The sequence below is a fragment of the Canis lupus genome, chromosome 16 (assembly GCF_048164855.1).
Source record: "Canis lupus baileyi chromosome 16, mCanLup2.hap1, whole genome shotgun sequence".
Classification (NCBI taxonomy): Eukaryota; Metazoa; Chordata; class Mammalia; order Carnivora; family Canidae; genus Canis; species Canis lupus.
In genome coordinates this window covers 34,500,001-34,522,633 of record NC_132853.1, presented here as the reverse complement: position 1 = coordinate 34,522,633, position 22,633 = coordinate 34,500,001, and the positions used below count along the sequence as shown (strand labels likewise).

At 37.9% G+C, this 22,633-nt stretch overlaps 1 protein-coding gene across 21 annotated transcripts in view; it reads left to right on the top strand.

Annotated features, from left to right (window-relative positions):
• Window positions 1-22,633, top strand: part of LUC7L3 (LUC7 like 3 pre-mRNA splicing factor) — a 30,576-nt gene that overhangs the window by 1,246 nt on the left and 6,697 nt on the right. For 18 of the 21 annotated variants that reach the window (XR_012008880.1, XR_012008878.1, XR_012008879.1 and 15 more), the window contains exons 2-9: window positions 10,268-10,334; window positions 13,381-13,420; window positions 14,587-14,731; window positions 15,154-15,228; window positions 16,228-16,332; window positions 17,692-17,853; window positions 18,245-18,528; window positions 19,765-19,925. Coding sequence is in view for 10 of the 21 variants with exons in the window: in XM_072780050.1 (XP_072636151.1) it covers window positions 10,268-10,334; window positions 13,381-13,420; window positions 14,587-14,731; window positions 15,154-15,228; window positions 16,228-16,332; window positions 17,692-17,853; window positions 18,245-18,528; window positions 19,765-19,925 (1,039 nt within the window). In the remaining 11 variants the exon portion in view is untranslated. Of the gene's footprint in view, window positions 1-10,267; window positions 10,335-13,380; window positions 13,421-14,586; window positions 14,732-15,153; window positions 15,229-16,227; window positions 16,333-17,691; window positions 17,854-18,244; window positions 18,529-19,764; window positions 19,926-22,002; window positions 22,129-22,633 lie in introns of all 21 variants that reach the window. The other 3 variants (XR_012008885.1, XR_012008884.1, XR_012008883.1) reach the window with 1 other exon arrangement.

Genomic DNA, 22,633 nt, shown 5'->3' with positions numbered 1-22,633 from the left:
GAACAGGCGTAGATTTTTTATTTTATTTAGCTTGCGGTTATAATCAAACAACATGGTAATTTAAAGGCAGTTACTAATCAAAATATATATACTACAGATAGGCTTTTTTAAAAGGCTAGTTGCTTACTCTTTTTTTTTAATGTAGGTTTTGGTCAGAGTAAAATTTCTCTTTTGCAATGCAGGAAAATAAGCAGATGCTACATGAGTCCTTTCCGTGTCTTAACAAATAGTGGCTAAAGTTGTATTGGAGTGTTGCTTGATTCCAGAGTAGCGTGAAGGATTATGGTAGAATTTATTGTGTGCGGTCAAATTCACACATCTGTCACTGACCTCAAGAGAGGGGGGAAGCTTTTGGAAAGCCTGCCTGCCTTTCTTTCCTGTTGGTTTTGTTTTGTTTGTTTGTTTTTTGACATTGGGTTTTTCTCCCTGCTTGTTAAAATAGGAAGATGAGTAACTTTGTTGCTTGTTTTGACCCTCTTTCTAGGCATTTGTCAGAATGAAGTCAGGTGTCTTGTTTTGTTTTGTTTTTTTACTACTTAGGAATCTTTCCATCTTGCCTTGCAAAGAAAAGAACATTATAATTTAGGACATTTGGATTAAAGAGAAAATTGCTTTTGATTGCCTGGTCATCAATTGAAGTAGTCTAACATCTATGCCTCCTTGGTTTTGAACACGTGTTGTGGAGAAACTTTATTTTCCTGATTGTATTTTACTGCCACATTGCTTTCTATACCTGGGTTTATAGTTAGCGGTGGAGCTGTGGAATAGCAACTTGGTCTTAGATCGTTTCAGCTACAGTCCTTCTCTTATGCCTTTAATGGTAGGTTGCACTTCATTCTCTATTCAAGTATTTGAAAAAATCAATTACCGATTTCAGATTCACGTCTGTAGGGGTGAGGGTGGGGTGGCGGGAGGAGGTTGGTGTTGACCTGGAACAAAGCACATGGCCTAGTCTAACTATGACTGAGTGACTCCAGGGTATAATAAAGCTGTGGAAGCTCACGGCATCATTTCCGGGTTATTTGCATAGTCTTATGCTGTTGGTTGTTAGTGGTAAAATCCTGGAGGAATGGACAACCCTAGCATATACTGTAAAGGTTTCAGGATCACTGCAACCTGATATTACTAAATATTTTTACATTCCTATTCTAATCTTGAAAAATTTCCTTGCTACATTTGCACTAGATGGGAAAAGCTATTTCGGCTGGGTGGAGTTCTTTTGTTTAACAATTGAAATGGAAACTTTACCTTAGTGGTAAAGGTACTTCTTGGAAGTCTGTGACTGACTTGTGGAATTTGTTTTAAATGCAGATTTCTGTACCTCATCCATAAGAGATTATGATCTGTAGGTCTGAGGGAAAGCTCCGGAAATGAGGATTTTCTTTAAATGGCCTCTTATGCATTCTAAAGCATGTGCACTACAGTTTCCTGACACACCTGGGTTTTTAGTTGTGAGCTAGTAGCACTTGAGGCTTCATTTTAAGTGAAGGATGCTTCGGTGATGCTAATTATTGATTTTTCCTTTGTTTGTAATGGTGTATATACGGAACCACTATCCCGGTTGAATCTTGGAAAGTGCTTTACTGGGGTTTTACAGGCCTTTCCAGCCAGATTTGAGAGGAAGTTTTCAGCTAAAGTCAAATTACTTTTATTTTATTTTTTAAGGTTTTGTTTATCTGTCCATGAGACACAGGGAGGGAGAGAGGCAGAGACACAGGCAGAGGGAGAAGCAAGCTCCATGCAGGGAGCCTGACGTGGGACTTGATCCCCGGTCTCCAGGATCACGCTCTGGGCCGAAAGCAGCTGCCCTTAAAGTCAAATTACTTTTAATACTATTGCAAGGATTCATTCATATATCTTACTGCCTTGTTTATTAATATTTTACATTTCCTTGAGATTAATATTTTTGCATAAAGCAGTTTATTTGCTCTGTCCACAGCAACGAAGAAAGCATGTGATTTTTAACTACCTATTGTGAGTACCTTTCAGTTAGTGTCCACTTGGGGATATTTCAGTGTTTGCCAGAGAAGGCATGAATAAATAGCTTTCACGTTAGCTGAATAGACTGTAGGGAATTTCTCCCTCAAAAAATTATTTATGAGAGGAGGGAGGGGCAGAGGAGGGGAGAGAGAATCTTAAGCAGGTTCCATGCCCAGCACTGAGCGCAGCACAGAACTCTGTCTCACGACCCTAAGATCTTGACCTGAGCTAAAATCAAGAATTGGACACTTAACCCACTGAGCCACCCAGGTGCCCCCTATTTTTAATTCTTTGCAGGGGATTTATTTATCTATTTAATTTTAAAGATTTATTTATTCATTCAGAGAGAGCGAGAGAGGGGCAGAGACACAGGCAGAAGGAGAAGCAGGCTCCATGCAGGAAGCCTGATGTGGGACTCGATCCCGGGGCTGCAGGCAGCGCTAAACTGCCACCAGGGCTGCCCTGCAGGGGACTTTAAAGTTTGGTATAGAATTTTCATTATCTTTTGTATAATACATAATATAACAGGAACTTTGTACTTCAAAAAGAGGTTTTTACATTGTGAGTCTCAACCCAGAAATGAAATTATTTAACTGTTGACTTACCTCTGATTTTGATAATATCCAAAATGAGATTTCTTTTATAATTTATCAAATTCAAGTATGCCCCCCCCGTTTGGTGAAGATTTAATAATTTAGGAAGGTAATTGAACTAAATGTTCTTTTCTAAAATCTTCAGGATGTTAACAAATATTTTCATTGACACTGAAAACTTTTTGGAAAAGAAAAGCTAACGCTCTGTCCACATTTTTACTTGTAAACTTTGAAAACAAAAATTGGTAATTATAGTGCATGACATCTAAGTATTTCGATAGATTTAATTCAGAGTCACCAAAATATTCTGTCAGAAATGTAGGCATTTCTGGTCGTATTCTGTAGTACATGTTAAGTGTTGGGCTTCTTCAAATTGGCAGCAGTCTATGTGTTGTATGTGTATGTAACTGTTTGCTTTTTCTTCCCAAAACATACAAAAGTAGAGTGAATATTATAATGAATTCTCTATGTAACCATACCCAATGCAACATTATCAACACATTGCCAGTATTGTCTCTATATTCCTTATCCTTTCCTTTTTTGAAGCAAATCTATCATTTAAGCTTTAAAGACATCATCATACATCTCTAAAATACACGGATTTCAAGAAGGCATAACCACAATACTATCATCACATTGAAAATATTAAGGTATTTCTTTAATATTTGTTTGATTCCTTTAAGAAAAATGTGTGTCATTAGAGTTGATTTCTTCACAAAGGGAGAGAGTAGCTTAAGTTAGTAATAATAGTGCTTCATTGTTTTATGAAATATGTTTAATTTTTTCATCATTTCTCTTTTTTTAAGATTTGTTTGGAGGGGAGGGATGGAGGGAGACTCTTAAGTAGACTCTGTGACAAGGGGTCACGGGGCTCCATCTCCTGACACTGAGATCACCACCTGAGCAGAAACCAAGAGTCGGCTGCTTTAACTGACTTGTAGCATCCAGGTGCCCCCCAGTTTTCTCATCATTTCTTAGTTGTAACTTGGGGAAATTTATTGTATTCGTTTATTCAACGAAAATGTAGCACTATAATAACATAGATAGGCATTTGGCTTAAGAGCATCGTCAATCTGGTGGCAGATATAAAGGAGTAAACGTGCTTTTGTAAAACAATGTGGCACATGCCACAGTAGGACCTGTATAGGGTCTAGAAAAGCACACATTAGAGGGGCATCTAATAATCTAGACTGGTGTATGTACTTGGGAAAAGGCCTCTTACAGTGACCCTTAAGTACTGGGACCTGAAGGATTGGTAGGAATGACCCCAGGGAATGGGAGAGAAGACAGATGTTACTAGAGGCTGGAGAAAATCTTAGGCCTGAAAAATTGAATAGTGTTACAACGGAGTCATTGTTTGTTTTTGTTGGGGGAGAGGACGTGTGGATAGATGGTCAGGAATCTGTGTTTGAGTGCTTTTTATAAGCCTTGTTCAAAGTTGGAACGACTAAATTACATTGGGAAACCATTGAAGACTTCTAAGCAGGAGGTTGAATATCAGATTGACTGTTGTAAACATGATGAATTTTTAGATAACCTGAAGTAGAAATTGAATAAATATTTTCTGTTGATGATTTGTTTATAAAATGGAACTTGTTATCTCATGGAACCAAAAATGTATCCATGATTGTTAGTAACATAGAATACCAGAGAAGCTCTCAAAGACATTCACAGACAGTATTTTAGCTAGGGGCCTGTATTATAGTTCTGTTAGAGCGTATTACAGTTGTAAAGACATTTATATGTCCTTTAATGATTTGAAGGCTTTACGATCTGTAAATAACAACTATCTGGCCTGACTGTTGGGTGAGAAACAACTAGGAATTCAACTGACTTGGGAAAGCACTTTAACAAAAATAATGCAGGCGGCATTGAAAATATTTGATTAGCTCAAGGGAGAACTGTTTGATTCAGGTGGGTGTAGAAAGACAAAAATCAATGTTTTTCTTATTTTTAAAACATTTCAGTGTAACTGTGCTTACAGAAATATACTTATATTGGTTAATAGAATGCAATTTAAGTTTAACTTATCCTATACAATTTGGACCAAAAATTGGTACATGGCTTAGGCTTTAAAAGAATTTGCAGTCTGATTTGTTTTTCATCTGTTACAAATGTATATAAAAGATCAATAAGGTATTCTTGAGGTACTTTTGTCATCAGAAGTGGTCTAAATCGATGACCAGAATGGATTGTGCCTTGAAGAATTGAAGAGTAAATGCTTTAAAAAACAAAAAAAAAAAGGTTTGTTACGGTGGAAGTCTCAGCAATATTCTGAGTTTTCTGAGTTACTTATGCTTGCTTAAGTTTTCCAGTGTGTGTTAAGTCCTCTTTACATTAAATAATAAAGATTGATTCCATTAATGTATTGGGAGGGGATTGATTTTATTATGTTTTCCTTTGAGTTTAGCATCATTAAAATTATTATTACTTTTAAAGATTTTATTTATTTGATAGTGAGAGCCAGAGAGCACAAGTGGGGGGGGGCAGCAGGAGCGGGAGAAGCAGGCACCCCTAAAATTATTTTTCACCAGAGGAGACATGCTTACTGTGAAAAATTAAAATTTAACTTAGAAATAAACTGCCCCATGCTGGGTGTAGAGATTACTTAAATGAATTTTTTAAAAAAGAATCTTAAAAAAAATAAAGTGGAATTTATTGTAAGTGACTTTTTTTTTTAAGTAACATTTTAATTTTAAAAAGTAGAATCCCCTCCCAATGACAAATTCCCTTGGAAAACTTAAAAAAATGGTATGTGTCTGAGCCTGTCCTAATAACTTACAGACATGTACCTAAGTATATATGTGTGTGTGTGGGTATATATGTATGTATATATACGTGAAAGCTATAGGTAGCTCAATATAATATTATGTAATACATAAACGTTTAACAATTTTCATTTTTATTGTGGCATCTTTCCTTGTTGGTGCATAGAAATCTACCTTAGTTGGGGTACCTGACTAGTTTGTAGAATGTGTGACTCTTGATCTTGGGATCTCGGGGTTGTGAGTTTGAGCCTCACATCGGGTGTAGAGATTACGTAAAAAAAAAAAAAAACAAACTTAAAAAGAAACTTTCCTTAATTTTTTTTTTCTTCACTGGTAGTAAATTCACTAAAGGATGATATTGAGATTGAACTCTTCTCATCAGTGGTGCTACCTTAGATTTATCAGGAGATAAATGACAAGAATCTTGGCTATCCCACTCCCTTGGTACCTATTACCCCTTCCACCTTGGTTATCCGATTGTTAACTCCATGATGGATATTTAGTGAAGACTTGCTGACTAAAAGATTGTTAGTATTTTTAGTTAAAGATCTTAGTGGGAGATCCCTGGGTGGCTCAGCGGTTTAGCGCCACCTTCGACCCAGGGCGTGATCCTGGGGACCCAGGATTGAGTCCCACATGGGGCTCCCTTCATGGAGCCTGCTTCTCCCTCTGCCTGTGTCTGCCTCTGTGTGTGTGTCTCATGAATAAATAAATAAATATATATTTAATAAATAAATAAATAGATAGATAAATAAATAAATAAATTTAGTATATAAATAAAATCTTAAAAAAAAAAGATCTTAGTGGGATGTCTGGGTGGCTCAGTGGTTAAATGCCTGCCTTTGGCCCAGGGTGTGATCCTGGGGTCCCGGGATCGAGTCGCATATCGGGCTCCCTGCATGGAACCTGCTTATGTCTCTGCCTCTCTCTCTCTCTCTCTCTCTGGGTCTCTCATGAATAAATAAATAAAAATCTTAAAAAAAAAAAAGAGAGAGAGAGAGATCCTTAGTCCGTGGGGTAGGTTAAAAGGCAGTCTAGGGGTGCCTGGGTGGTTCAGTTGATTAAGTGTCTGCCTTTGGCTCAAGTCATCATGATCCCAGGGTCATGGGATCAAGCCCCACATCGGGCTCCCTGCTCAGCTGAGAGCCTGCTTCTCCCTTTTCCTCTGCAGCTCCCCCTGCTTGTGCTGTCAGATAAATAAATAAAATCTTAAATAAAAAAAAGCAATCTAATTAGAGTTTAATGAATAGAGTAACATTTTTATGTGCTTACAGTAGTATCTTAACTTAAGAAGTGTTGAAGAATGGAAAAAACATATAGAACCTGATTAGAAAAGTGGGTTCTAATCTGGATTCTGTAAATAGCTAGATGGCTTTAGGGCAGGTCAAATGGTTGATCTCCCTGGTCTCACATGGGGTGATCGGACTAAGTTGTAAGTAGCACCTGGTTAGCCCACTGGCAGGCATGTCTTACCTGGTGTATATAGTGCCTAAAACCATTTTTTAAAAAGTAACTGAAGTAGTATTGTAAAAATCAGACAAATTGCCCGTCTCTCCCAGTATAACCAACATATAATTTAAAGTGTTATAATCTCCTGTGAAATAGTCTCCTTTTTTAAATATGAGGAAACCAAGGCAGAGTTAAAGTCTGTAGTTCACAATGGGTGTCAGCCCGGATTGAAACTCTGCACTTTGTTGTCTATGTATATGTTTACCCATGCCCATTTCATACTGTTACTTTTTTCACATATTGTTTTTGTTTTCCTTATGACTAGAATGTCTTGCAGTCTTTTTACTTATGAATCTAAGTACCAGTTCAGGCTTTACCACCTGATGACCAGACATTCCTGACTAAAATCACTTCTGTACCTGGTGTTGCATATATATTCTAGTATATTGTATTTTTTGTTTTTGATTGTCTTCATTAGACTGATCTTGAGGAGTGGGGCTTACTCATTCTTGGATTTCCTGAATTGTTTTTAGCACATAGTATTAAGTGATTGTTGAAGTGCCATTTTTTACTTGTTAAACTGTCACTTAAAGGCCACTTTATTATTTTTTTAAATTTATTTAAGTAATCTCTATACCCAGCATGGGGCTCAAATTCACAACCCCAAGATCAAGAGTTGCATGCTCCACTGACTGAGTCAGCTGGGTGCCCCTCTTGTTTTCGTGATGAGCCATTTTTGAGGATCCTAGAGATTGACACAGTTTAAACAAAGGAATAGTAGTCTTATATTAGTTATGATAAATAGGAACGCTATTAAAAAACAATAAAATCAAAATAAGATGCACAATAGTAAAGTTTCATACTTATGAGTGCTGTATACTAAATTTAATTTTAAATTATATTACCATACAATTTTTAGATGTAAATAATTGTAAATGCTGGCAGTAGCTATTACTAAACTCTTATATGTAATTATTACAGTTATTGGAAATTTGTTAATTTTTGAGCCCTTGAAACCAGGGTTAATAGTCTGAAAGATAAATGGCGTACCTTGTCTCTTTCCTCCCTCCCTCAAATAAAACAGATGCCTAAATATTTTTTAAATTGAGTATTGGCATTGGTATTTTATTGTGATACACTTAATGTGGATGCCAAGTGTAACAAATCAGACTTTTTGATAATTGGGAAAGTATATAGCATTTTTATTTTTTAATTTTTTTAATTTATTTTTAAAGATTTTATTTATTCATGAGAGACAGAGGTGGGGGAGCAGAGACATAGGCAGAGAGAGAAGCAGGCTCCATGCAGGGAGCCCAATGTGGGACTCAATCCCAGGACTCTAGGATCCTGCCCTGAGCCGAAGGCAGACGCTTGACCACTGAGCCACCCAGGCATCCCAGTATATAGCATTTTTAAATGTTACATGGACACTGAAAGTTTGGAAATAATTTGAAAGAACATTAACTATTTGGGCATTTAGGAATCTTTTTAATAATTTATAAGAATACTGTTTACGTTGCAAAGAATAATTTTAAAAAACAGTATTTAGAACTGCTAAAGAAAAGAAAATGATACAAAGATACTCTTGACATATGGCTATGTATAACAGGATAATAATATAAAACTAAATCTGTTGTTTATTTTTTTTATTTTTTTATTTTTTTAATTTTTATTTATTTATGATAGTCACACACAGAGAGAGAGAGAGGCAGAGACATAGGCAGAGGGAGAAGCAGGCTCCATGCACCGGGAGCCCGACGTGGGATTCGATCCCGGGTCTCCAGGATCACGCCCTAGGCCAAAGGCAGGCGCTAAACCGCTGCGCCACCCAGGGATCCCCTAAATCTGTTGTTTAGATATGATTTTTAAATCTTTTTTTTTTTTAAGATTTTATTTATTTGAGAGAAAGCAGGAGGAGGGAGAAGCAGACTCCTTATTGAGCAGGGAACCTGATGTGGGGCTTCATCCTAGGACCCTGAAATCATGACCTGAGCCGATAAGCCACCCGGACACCCCTGATTTTTGAATCTTTGTTCTTTACGACCTTAATTCTTCTGGACACAGTTTATGGAACCATATTCAGGTGTGAAACAGTTGACCCTTGGGGTGCTTGATTGGCTCAGTCACTAGAGCATGCGACTCTTGATCTTGAGGTTGTGGGTTTGATCTACACAATGGGCGTAGAGATGATTTGTAATCTCTGCTCCCAGTGATTTAAAAGTAATTTCTATGCCCAACATGAGGCTCAGACTCACAACCCTGAGATCAAGGGTTGCATGTTCTACTGAGTCAGCCAGGTTCCCCATGGAGATTGCTTTAAAAAAGAAAAAAGAGTTGATCTTTAAGGAAGAATATAATTTCAAATTTAACATCCAGTCCTAACATCCAATCCTCAACAATGAAGTATTATAAGAAAGAGACACTTTGGAATTGTGCTGAACCGTTTTTGGTTTCCAGTATATAGAATTAAATATCAACTAGAGCAGTCTTGAGATGGATCTGAAGAAGTTTCGAAAGTACTGATGGAGAGAATTAGAAGTTGGTTTCCTGATTATAGTCTGCTCATACTGTAGGAGCCTGAGCCCATCAGGAGTTGCTCAGTAAAGTGCTGGTGTATGTGACAATATCCAGTACAGTGTAGTTAGTTAGTTGAAGTCTGGATCTTGGGCAGCCCGGGTGGCTCAGTGGTTTAGCGCCACCTTCAGCCCAGGGCGTGATCCTGGAGACCCGGAATCGAGTCCCACGTCAGGCTTCCTGCATGGAGCATGCTTCTCCCTCTGCCTGTATCTTTCTCTCTCTTTCTCTCTCTCTCTCATGAATAAATAAATAAAATATAAAAAAAAAAGAAGTCTGGATCTTATATTGATCCAGATTGCTCTAAATAAATGTTTTTTTTAACTGTTTATTTATTTATGAGAGACACACAGAGAGAGAGAGGTGCAGAGACACAGGCAGAGGGAGAAGCAGGCTCCATGCAGGGAGCCCGATGTGGGACTTGATCCCAGGACTCCAGGATCACACCCCAGGCCAAAGGCAGGCACTAAACCGCTGAGCCACCCAGGGATCCCCCTGTTATTTGTAATTTAGATAGTGATTTCCAAATCCTAATCTGTAAATTGGTTCTGGTCTTTAATAAGTTTAGAACAATAATAACTGTAGGTTTTTTGTTTTTATTTTAATAAAATTTGGTCTCTGGGTATCTTTTCCATATTTGTTGTTGCTATGTGGGGAGAGCAGTGATTAAAAGGAGATAGTAGAAAGTATTAGTAACTCTTTGTCCATCCTGCACATTTTTTACTAAAATCTGGGAGTTTGAAAGTCCCTAAATTAACGTCTTTTAACAAATGAAATCGTTCTTATTTGGTTAAAAGATAAAAGCTTAAGAAATGAGACAATAGTAATTTGGCACCCTTTTCCAATATACTTCTAAAGCTGAACAATTTTTAAAAGTTAAGTACCTTTGTTTTTCTTCACTAGGTTTGTAAATATTATCTCTGTGGTTTTTGTCCTGCGGAATTGTTCACAAACACTCGTTCTGATCTTGGTAAGTGAATTTTCTGTGTAGCCTTTATCAAAGTATGATGTAAAATAAAAACTAGTACTTTGTAAATTTTGAAAAGTTTTCTCTTGTATATAAGGTTTGTTGATAAAATAATTTTCTTCCTGGCTTAGATTTTTGAACGTATTAATAAATGCCAGTCTAGTTAAACATGGTGGCTTAAGTGAACATACGTGTCTATTTCCATTCCTTCCCAAAACCCTCCACTAAAATGAAAATTTAAAAACGAAAAAGGTATAAACAGAAGAGGAGATAACATTAGAGATATCAACACATTTTTTGGAAGATGACAAGCGGATGGAAGAGTAGCAGCAGATTCAACAGAGCAGAGAAACCTGTACTCTAAAAGCCTGCAGAAGGGGATAATAAAAGGAAGTGAGTGTTTGATCAGCAGAACCCTGGACAGGCTCAGCATTTGGAGGCACCAGGTACCATAGCAGTCAGAGTTGAATCATGGGGCTGAAAATGAAAAATTAGTCTAGTTTAGGATCTCTCAACCTTGACATTTGATATTTTGAACTGGATAATTTTGTTTTAGGGGGGCTGTCCTGTGCATTGTAGGACGTTTAGTAGCATTTCTGGCCCCACTAGATGCCAATAATACCTCTCAACTGTGAGAACCAAAAACCTCTCCCAACTAAAAAGGCAGTGCCAGATGTCCTTGGAGGGACTCTTAATACCTGTGCATCTGGTGATTCTACCTCTCCTACCCTTGCCCCTGAGGAGACACTAGGGGGTGTTTTTCTATAGAAATTGGACCGAGACTGTAGTTCATCTGAACCACAGAAAGAAAAAAAAATTGAGTGAATTTTCTTCTCCCAAGGATGGTACATAATTAGTATCATTCTAGAAATATAAAAGAGAAGTTAATTCATTAAGCATGATGCTTGCTCTAGAGCATCAGAAGCCCATTAGGGCTGGACGAATTTAGATATTGGGATTCCAGACACAGCACAGGGCAGTAATGAGTAAAATGAGACTTATTAAGAGAGTTAAGTCTATATTCTTAATAGTGGGGTTTTCCCATTCCCTTCCTCTGCCCTGTTCCTAGAAGGATACAGCCAGATGTTTTTCCCCAGGCAGAAGAGAAGAGGATTCTTTAGAGAAAGTGAACAGTTCCAGAGAAGTGATCTACAGGTACTGACCCTTGGGGAATCTAAAAGAATTTTGCTGCTGGTTTTCCTGTGGTAAAGCCCATTATAGTTGACAAACCGTGCCTGTGCATACCAACTTCCAGTTAGATTTTGGAAGTGATTTGCCAGCCAAGGAATACCAGTTAGACATTTGAAGGAAACCTACAAACAATAGATTAGCCAAAATCAACAGGGGAGGGGGGAGTTTAGTGGAATTAGAGATGATAGGGAAAGTAGAAGAAAAGATAACTGAATTTTTTTGTTTTTAAAGTAATCTCTATACCCAACATGGGAACGCCTGGCCCTGAGATCAGGAGTTGCATGTTCTATCTACTGAGCCAGCCAGGTGCCCTAAGATACTAAGTCTCAACTAAATTTAGTATCTTTGGAGAAATAAGAGAGGATATCAGGAATAGGGTGTTATTATAAAAAGAGAACTTTTGAAAAACCAGAAAGAGCTCTTGGAAAATAGGACTGAAGAGTCTGAAAGTCAGAGTAAAAGTTTGAGAATAAAATCAAAGAAATCTGCTGGAATATTGGGTGATCCGACAGAAAAAAACTAAAATTTGAAGAAATTCTATTAGTACAACACTAATTAGGAGTTCTAGAGAAAGCAGAAGGAAGGACATTAAAAATTTTGCAATACTGAAGGACATTAGATTGAGTGTGTCCTTCAAATGCTCAGCACAAAGGATAAAAAATGATCCATCCCAAGACATACCACTGAAATTTCAGGGTGGTGGGGGTGGGACAGGGACACATAGGATTATAAATCAGCATGGCCTCAGATTTGTCAGTAACAACACTGGAAGCTTGAAGACTTTGGAGAAACACCTTCAGGATTTTGAGCGAAAAAATATTCCTAGGTTAGCTATATAGCCAAACATTCAAAGTATGAGAGTGAAAAAAGGCATTTTCAGACATGCAAGATCTCAACAAATTAATCTCCCATGATTCTTTTCTCTGGAAACTCCACCAACACATGGGTATAAAACCAAGGAGAAAAACGAGATCCAGTAAACTTCATCCAATACAGACCAGAAAAGGAACCTCTCAGGATGACAACTCTTATTAGTGAGTTTAGAAAATACAGAGACCAGATCAAAGCAGAATAGAAAGCTCAGGGCAAAACTGAAGCTGGTTATCTGATAGATTTGGAATCTTGAGAGAATCTCTGTAGCTGACTTTAAAGTGTTTGAGAAGAGTTCAGAATTACAAAAAACTAATAAACGAAAAGAATTCCAACAGAAATATGAAGTATATCCTAAGTCGTCATAATGCCCCTTTTGTTTGGCTCAGCGGGTAACAGTACTTGGCACAGTCAAAATATAAAGTGTTTATTTAATCTAAAAACTTTTTTGACATAAAATTTCGATGTCTAGGATAAACCAAGAAAAAAACTGAATAGTTTAGAAATGTGGAAGTATATTCCAGAAGGCATAGGTGACATGAATGAAATTGACTGAAATTGCCTTCTGGAAATAGGAAGGAGTAGGGCTCAAACATCCTTGTACTTATTTGGCTTCATTTGTGGATGCCCCAAATTAGTAAAAGATGAGTGGTAGACCATTGGTTCACCCTCATCACGGTTTTTTCAGGTGACAGTGGGTACAATTTCTTTCCTCCCATTACCTCTTCTCTTTTCTTACATTATAGTTGCTCTCCATTATACTGATCTTAAAGATTAAGGAGAACAATTTTCATGTGTTTACTAGGGCACGTTATTTTGTGGCTCAATTTAGGTAATACAGACCATTCTGTGATAAAATGGGTCTTTCTCTCTCTCTCTCTCTCTCTCTCTCTGAACTTCTTGTTTTGGTGCGAGAAAAGGTTAACATCACCAATAACTTCTACAATCATATTTCTCATTCTTTTTTCTCCCCCCCCCCCCCCCCCAGGTCCATGTGAAAAAATTCATGATGAAAACCTTCGAAAACAGTAAGTTATCTTTTTTGGTCATTTCCCCTTACTTAGTAGTTTCTTTGTTTTTTTGTTTTGTTTTTTAAAGATTTTATTTATTTATTCATGAGAGACACACAGAGAGAGGCAGAAACACAGGCAGAGGGAGAAGCAGGCTCCATGCAGGGAGCCCGATGCAGGACTTGATCCCGGGATTCCAGGATCACGCCCCGGGCCAAAGGGAGGCACTAAACCGCTGAGCCACCCAGGCATCCCCAAAGGCAGACTCTCAACCACTGAGCCACCTAGGTACCCCTGTTCTTTGGTTTAAAGGGGACAAGGATTGAAGAAGTAACTAGAATTAGTATAAAATGAATGTCTTGCTGAGATTATTATTCATTAGGTGGGGTGGTAGAAAGTCATAGTTACAAAAGTGATACAATCATTTTTGAATATGAGTACCATAATAATATGTACCATACGAGTACATATTATATGTGTAAGTTCTGCTGAATGCTAAGCTTTTTTTCTGTATCATATTTGTTTTTTATCAGTCCTGATTTTAGAAATAAAACTTGTCCTGGGGCTAGGGTCACAGATCCAGTATTGTGATAGAGCTGGTGTTCAAGCACCTAGATTTTCCATATTATAAAATCCATGCTCTTAACCACACATAATACTAAGTACTGCCTTCCCTTTATGAAGTTGGATAAGGGACTAGAAATGGAACAAATGGAACTTTTTTTTTTTTTTTTTTTTAAGATTTTATTCATGAGAGACACAGGGAGCCCAACGCGGGACTTGATCCTGGGTCTCCAGGATCCCGTGCTGGGCTGAAGGCAGCACTAAACCACTAAGCCACCCAGGCTGCCCAAGAAGTCCATTTCTAGGGATGCCTGGGTGGCTCAGCAGTTGAGCATCTGCCTTTGGCTCAGGGTGTGATCCCAGAGTCCTGGGATCAAGTCCCACAGTGAGCTTCCTGCATGGAGCCTGCTACTCCCCTCTGCCTATGTCTCTGCCTCTCTCTCTGTCTCTCATGAATAAATAAAATCTTAAAAAAAGAAAAATAGAAATGGACTTCTTATGCACCCGGTTTACTCTTCAGAGTAAATGCAACAGTCTATATAAGACTAGTTAAGATAGAATATGTGAGTTGTAATGGATAAAGATTTAGAAAGAAAGAAATTCTGTTTGTTCTTAACCAGGTATGAGAAGAGTTCTCGTTTTATGAAGGTTGGCTATGAGAGAGATTTTCTGCGATACCTACAGAGCTTACTTGCAGAAGTAGAACGTAGAATTAGACGGGGCCATGCTCGTTTGGCATTATCTCAAAACCAGCAGTCCTCTGGGGTGAGTATGAAATTAATTTGTAGTCTTTGTAAAGTGTCTTTGTTCTCTGGAGACCCAGAGACCTCCCTAGTATTGAAACTTGTGGTCAGGTTCAACAATTTGTGCTCTAGAATGACATAAACTTAAAAGTAACTCATTTTTTCCAGTCTTTATTAGTAATACTCATTTTGCTACTCATTTAGATTTTTCTCCTAATTATCAGCAACTGATAAAATATGTAATTGAGTACCAGAAAATGAAGGTGACTGGGTTACTATCCTTGTGACACAACATTTTAACTTTTTTTTTTTAAAGATTTATTTATTCATGAGAGACACAGAGAGAGAGGCAGAGACATAAGCAGAGGGAGAAGTAGGCTTCATGCAGAGAGCCTAGTATTTTTTTTTTATTTATGATAATACGTTTTATTATCTCTTCAATAGGCAGCTGGCCCAACAGGCAAAAATGAAGAAAAAATTCAGGTTCTAACAGATAAAATTGATGTCCTCCTGCAACAGGTAAGAATTGTGTACATGAACAACAAAAATATTTGGAATAGACACTTACCCAAAGAAGATAAAGGGCTGTCAAATACATATATGTAAAGATGCTCAAAGTCATTAGTCTTTAGGAAAATATAAATTAAAGCCACAATGAGATATTTATTGTATCTCTGTCAGAATGGCTAAAATTAAAAAGACCATTCCAAGTGTTAATGAAGATGTGGGCAAACTGGAACAGTCCTACACTGCTGGTGGGATGTAAGATGGCATAACCACTTTGGAAAAAGAGTAGGTTTCTTAAGTTAAAAAAGATCCACCATGAATCATTCCAGTCTTAGATATTGATCCAAAAGAAACAAAAGCATATGTTTACAGACTTGTATATCAATGTTCATAGCATCTTTGTTCATAATTGGCAAAATCCCTAAACTGGAACCAGCTCAAATGTTTGTCAGTAGGTGAATGGATAAATGCTATGATGTATAGTAGAAGAGTGCTCATTAATAAAAATAAATCAACTACATGTAATACTGAGGGTAAATTTTAAGATAATTAGGCTGAGCGAAAGAAACCAGACTTAAAAAAAAAAGAAATAAGTACATAATTCCATTTTTTCCCATAATTCCATTTATATAAAATTCTAGAAAAGGGAAACATCTATAGTGACAGCAGATCAGTAGTTGCTCAAGGAAGAGGTGTACTACAAAGATTTGGGGTGATGCATGTGTTCATTATCTAGATGAAGGGGTTAGTTTCATGGTTGTCAAAAGTTATCAGATTGTGCACCTTAAAATATGTAGTTATTACATGTCAAATATACTTTATTAATGCTGTAAAAAAAGGGGGGCATTGATTTAACCCAAAGATACTTCAATAAACAAAACCAAACGAGAGACCCAAAACAACTCGAAAGGCTAATGAAGTTTGGGGAAGAACAGAAAAATATTTGAATAGTTGGTTAGAAAGGAGTCTTGACCGCTTTGCCTTTTTTTTTTTTTTTTTTTATTCCCTTAGATTGAAGAATTAGGATCTGAAGGAAAAGTAGAAGAAGCCCAGGGAATGATGAAATTAGTTGAACAGTTAAAAGAAGAGAGAGAATTGCTTAGGTCCACAACCTCGGTGAGTAGCAACCTCATTTTGATTTATCCCGGCTGTTTAGCTTTGAATTACTAGGACCTCTTCCTATTTGACAGTCTTAGTAAACAGTTTTCTAATGTTCTAAATCAAGAGCTGCAAATTGTATCTTGAAGGGCCACACAGTAAATAACTTTAAGTTTGCAGTCCACAGGGTCCCTGGCAGCTACCAAGCTCTGGCTTTATATTATGAAAGTAGCTTTGAATAATGCATAAACATTTGAATGTGGCTGTGTTCCAATAAAACTTTATTTACAAAAGCAAGCTTCTAGCTGCTACGTGCCAACCCATGGCTTAGATCATGACTATTCAGTGGGGCCTGGGTTGGTCTTTCTCTCTCTCTCTTTTCTTAAAGATATATTTATTTTTAGAGCGTATGTGTGCAAGTGGGGAAAGAAGGAAAGGAAAAGAAGCAGACGCCTCACTGAGTGGGGGGCCCACCATGACCCCGAGATCATGACCCAAGCTGAAATCGAGTCGTTTGCTAGACTGAGCCACCCAGGCGCCCCTTAATTTTCTTGTTAATATAAATTACCCTGTACATATTTACCTTAGCTCAAAATTGGTATACTCGAAGTATTTTCTACTTTTTTGTATTAATTAGAGAATGTAATATGTATGTTTTGGATATTGATGGTAGGATATAATTGGCCAATGGTTCCTAGATATTGAATAGGATATGTACAGATTATGCTTAGTGAATTCAGTTTCCTAAAGCATTTTAGGGGAAAACAATCTTTTTTTTAAGATTTTATTTATTTATTCATGAGAGATATATGTATATATAGAGAGATGAGGCAGAAAGGCAGAGACACAGGCAGAGGGAGAAGCAGGCTCCATGCAGGGAGCCTGACGTGGGACTCGATCCTGGGTCTCCAGGATCAGGCCCTGGGCTGAAGGCAGTGCTAAACCACTGAGCCCCCTGGGCTGCCCCAATTTTTTTTTTAAGTAAGCTCTATGCCCATTGTAGGCTTGAACTCACAACCCTGAGGTCAAGAGCCACATGCTCTACTGACTTAGAGCACATCTTTAGCCTTTTGAACCTGAGAAATGAATTTGGACTAGAATAGGTACCTTTCTGAAAGACAGTTAACCTTTTTCAAGGTGGTGTGAACAATTCATTTGTTACAGTTGAGTGATGGGGTCTCAACACTTCTTTTTAATATAGAAAGTTGGTTGCTGTTGCCTTGCTTCCTTGCTCTAAAAGTTGATTAGTTGCTGCTCAATATTAGAGTTTTGGAGAAATACATGGAATTAGAAATCTATTCTAGATTTTAAGTACTATTTTGGATTTTGTTCTCTCTTCCTCAGATACTCTTCTAATAAACTGATTTATCATTTTAGACGATTGAAAGTTTTGCTGCCCAAGAAAAACAAATGGAAGTTTGTGAAGTATGTGGAGCCTTTTTGATAGTAGGAGATGCCCAGTCCCGGGTAGATGACCATTTGATGGGAAAACAGCACATGGGCTATGCCAAAATTAAAGCTACTGTAGAAGAATTAAAAGTAAGTTTCTTTCAAGCATGCACTTTAGCCACAGCTAATACTCTGTTTTAGGAGGGCTAAAAATTGACCACATAGAGACATAGGCCTCTTGTTGATATTTTGCTTCTGTGTCTTATTTGAAACTGATGATCCCTATAAAATTTTACTGTCCATCAGATTATCAGAGCACTTTATTTTCTTCATGCTCTTGTGTCAGGAATTTGGGAGACTATCCCTAAGGACTTAGTCAAGTAGTAACATCTTGCATACAAACATGGTGTTGGAATTTCTACATTTTTCTTTTAGGGCGTGAAATTCTGTAAGTTGATCTACACGTGCTTTACATTAGGTAACCATTATTTGATAGTGTCTTTAAGGGTATTCTATAAAAATCAAACTTGATTTCTTTCAGGAAAAGTTAAGAAAAAGAACTGAAGAACCTGATCGTGATGAGCGTTTAAAAAAGGAGAAACAAGAACGAGAAGAAAGAGAAAAAGAGCGGGAGAGAGAAAGAGAAGAAAGAGAAAGGAAAAGACGGAGAGAAGAGGAGGAAAGAGAGAAAGAAAGGGCAAGAGACAGAGAAAGAAGAAAGAGAAGTCGTTCACGAAGTCGGCATTCAAGCCGAACTTCAGACCGAAGGTGCAGCAGGTCTCGGGACCACAAGAGATCGCGAAGTAGAGAAAGAAGGCGAAGCAGGTATATAGAGCATGCAAGACGGTGCCTAGTGTGTAACGAGTAAGCCCTGAACAGTAGCAATTGCCAGTGTTATCTTTGTGGTCCTTGGGAAGTTCTTAAGTATTGTCAGGCATTAGGATGGAGTATGAGAGTAGAATTAGTAAGCCAGTCTATCTTCAAGGCAACTTCTTTTTATTTCCCACCAGTCTGAAGAGGTTTGATGCACTCTTCCTAGGAAGTGCATGTTACCAGATGGTCTCTTTAAGTGATTCTATTCTCACTGATTCTAAGAAGACATTTAATTTTTTTTTTTAAATTTATTTATGATAGTCACAGAGAGAGAGAGAGAGAGAGGCAGAGACACAGGCAGAGGGAGAAGCAGGCTCCATGCACCGGGAGCCTGATGTGGGATTTGATCCCGGGTCTCCAGGATCGCGCCCTGGGCCAAAGGCAGGCGCCAAACCGCTGCGCCACCCAGGGATCCCTAAGAAGACATTTAAATTATTATAAGTCACTTTGGTAAAGTTACCTACTTTTGCTTTGGATGACATCATACAGAACCTGACTAAAATGTTTTGTAATTCTTTAAAAATATGGAAAATGAAATCCATTTTACTGTTTAAGAGTTGGGATTGAAGAGTTTTATTTTTTTTATTTTTTTTTAACTTTTATTTATTTATGATAGTCACACACACAGAGAGAGAGAGGCAGAGACACAGGCAGAGGGAGAAGCAGGCTCCATGCACCGGGAGCCCGACGTGGGATTCGATCCCGGGTCTTCAGGATCGCGCCCTGGGCCAAAGGCAGGCGCCAAACCGCTGCGCCACCCAGGGATCCTCGGGATTGAAGAGTTTTAAAAAGCACAATGATAGGGGTGCCTGGGTGGCTCTGTCGGTTAAGCATCTGACTCTTGATTTCAGCTCAGGTCATGAGATAAAGCACCACATCAGGCTCCATGTTCAGCATGGAGCCTGCTAAAGATTCTCTCCCTCTCTCCTCTCCACCTGTGTATGTGCTTGCCCTCTCTTTCTCAAAAAAAAAAAAAAAAAAAAAAAAAAAGTACTATTTGAGAAATTAAAGTTAGATTTTCAGTAATTTTCAATTCTTAAGATTTCTACTGTAAATATGTATTAGTGGACTCTGTTTGCCTTTTAAGGATACTTGATCTTGTTAATGAACGGCGTGTAATTGTCGAAAGATTTTTTTTTTCTCATTGTAACGTCAGCTGAAGTTTTTCTTTTGTTTTCAATTGTGAAGAAGTAGAGATCGACGAAGAAGCAGAAGCCATGATAGATCAGAAAGAAAGCATAGATCTCGTAGTCGGGATCGAAGAAGATCAAAAAGCCGGGATCGAAAGTCCTATAAGCATAGGAGCAAAAGTCGGGACAGAGAACAAGATAGAAAATCCAAGGAGAAAGGTTAGTTTATGTGAGAATTTAATTCATTAATAAGAGACTACTTCACACTCTTTTGTCCCCACTCACATTTCTTTGGGCATAGGCAGAGTTCCATTTCAAACTGTATTCTTCTTTATACTTACCACAAACACCATTCAGTAGGAAACAGGCATTATTTCCCCCTTTTCTGCTCTGATTTGTGTGAATGATAGTTGACCTGGTGTTTCCTTAGAACACGTTAAAACCACATCCTTCATTTGTTAACCTGATGGCTTATTATCCCTATTTTTCCAAGTATTGCATTACCTTTCAGGGTTATTAGGCTATAGAAATTATTAGCTTGTTTATTGGCAACCTTTTTTTTATCTGCTGTATGTTCCATAGTATGTCTTGCAGAGTAAGTGTGCTGTGTTGCATTGATCCTCATGTGCAGCCTTCATTTAACTCTGTAATTAACTTCTGAGTTTGCAGAAGTTGAATACCTTAACCTATGTCTTAACCGTGTTTTCTATTGAAACAACATGCTCTTTCCCTTCTACTTTTCCCTTTGGTTTTCTGTGGCATTCCGATGGCTGGAATGCACTATTCACTGCACTGTTAATGGACTTTTTCATTTTGTCTTCGGCATGTTTTCACATGGATATTCTCATCTTTTAGCTTAGTCTTTACTGAAAGATAATTATTTTAATCATCAGGATCTCCTTTCTGTATTTTCTTTAGATTCTTTGAGCATCTTTCATTTTGTATTGACTGGGCCGTTCTGCTTTGCATGGTTTTTAGGAATGAGAGCAAGGGCCTATTTCTAATTTTCTTGACTCTGCTTGTTCCATCCTGTTCTCTGCTCTCTGTGTCCATGTTCAGTCACCCAACATATGTGCTGCTGTGTTTTGAGTTTATTAAACTGGACTTTTATGTGACACCCATTTCTTAATTTCTTTTATGGAACTATTCTATGGTTTTTGTTTTTTTGTGGGTTTTTTTGGGGGGGGCAGACATAGGTTTTTGTTAGACTGAGTTAGAGAACTAGCAGCACAAACATTGGACACTTTTGGTCTTACACTTTCATTCTTCCTCAAATAGGTATACCTTTTCTTTTAAAAATATTTACATATATTTGGATTTTTCTGCAACATGGAGCCAGTTAAACTTACTGTCATGAGCTTTAAGATTAGAACTTAATTCTGTGATTCAACACAAAGTTGCTACAAACGATTAACTGATTTGACATTAGTCCTAAGAAAGTTTCACCCAGCCTTTTTTAAAAGACTTTTTTAATATGATGTATCTTTTGGGTGAAGGGTCTAATCTCAAGATCCAGACAATGAATGTCAGAGATCAAATTAATCATTTGTCTTTGAGAACTAAAGCTCTTTGCTATATCATACTTCATGTCACTTAAAATAGTTGGATTTGTTCTCGGGAACAAAAGCTAGCTAGCCTTCATAACTGTCTGTGATCAACGATGCGCAGTAAATGGCTCTGGCCTGACTAAAAACAGACATGTTTGTGTCATTTCTGGATAGAGCACAAAGATGTCCTGAATTGTTGAGCTATAATAAAACCTAATTGTAATAATGACATCATAGAATTACTAAAACATTTGCTTAAGTAAATAAGCTGCACTGTGTTTGGTTTATGGAGAAACAGGGATTATTCCTGGTGAGGTACAGAGGAAGGAGAGAAGATTTAATTTGGAGAAGAGCTCTGCATCAGGTCCACCTTGAAAGATTGGGAATGCATTATAGATTTGTCTTAAACTTGGGGGTCTCTTTTAGAAATGATACAATTTATTGACTTTTGAAAATGCCATGTAGGCATTCAGGCTCTCCTAGGTATATAAATGACGGAAGGCCTGAACTCTGCAGGAACAGCATTTGATAATGGCACAAGAGGCGGAGTTCACTACTCCAGGTGCTGTGATGGAAGCACTACAACTCCACAGTGAAAAGTGGTTTCTTCCACAGACCTATATTTCTTAACACCAACCAATTTAGAGTTCTCTCTGTCAAGAGAGTTTCCTTTTTTAATCTATAGCCCTGAAATCCACCGTACTTTGTGGATGTCCTTAGGACTATTAAGATCTACCATATCTACATAGGGCAGAAGATAAGATTATTGGACTGACTACTAGTCCTCTACGGGGCAACAAGACGACTCTTCTTCATTGAAGCTACCTGTGCACCGGAGAAGCCCATAAGGCACAAAGGGAGGACTTTCCCACAAGGTCAGTTAGAGCACACTGTACTGGCACAGTTCTCATAAGTCGACGGACAGACATGGAGCAAGTCCTGCAGTCAGCCACTTGGACTTTGCTTCGTGTGCATTTTGCAAGTCTTATGGACTGAATATGCTCCTTCACATAAGTTCTTCAGTTCTTCCATTCTTTGAATGAGTGCCCCCCTGCCACCACCATATTTTGTTTTCATTACCATCCCTCTCCCAGTTACATGCTGTTGTGTCTTAACAACTTTGTCTAGAATCTGTAGAGGGTTGTGCTTCTCTTAAAACGTCTTTCTGTCTATGAACTACTCTGCTAGACCAGCTATTCTTAACGTAATTTTAAGGGGAAAAATAATTTTTCCACAGAGTTTGTAGTTTGCATTAACATTTTCTGTAGAAATCATTTGTTAGGCAATACTTGGAACTGAAAAGGCTGGAATATACTTGCTCCGTGTACCACTTTTTGCCCCTAGTCTGAGGTTTACCATTCCAAGGAAAACAGTGGGAGA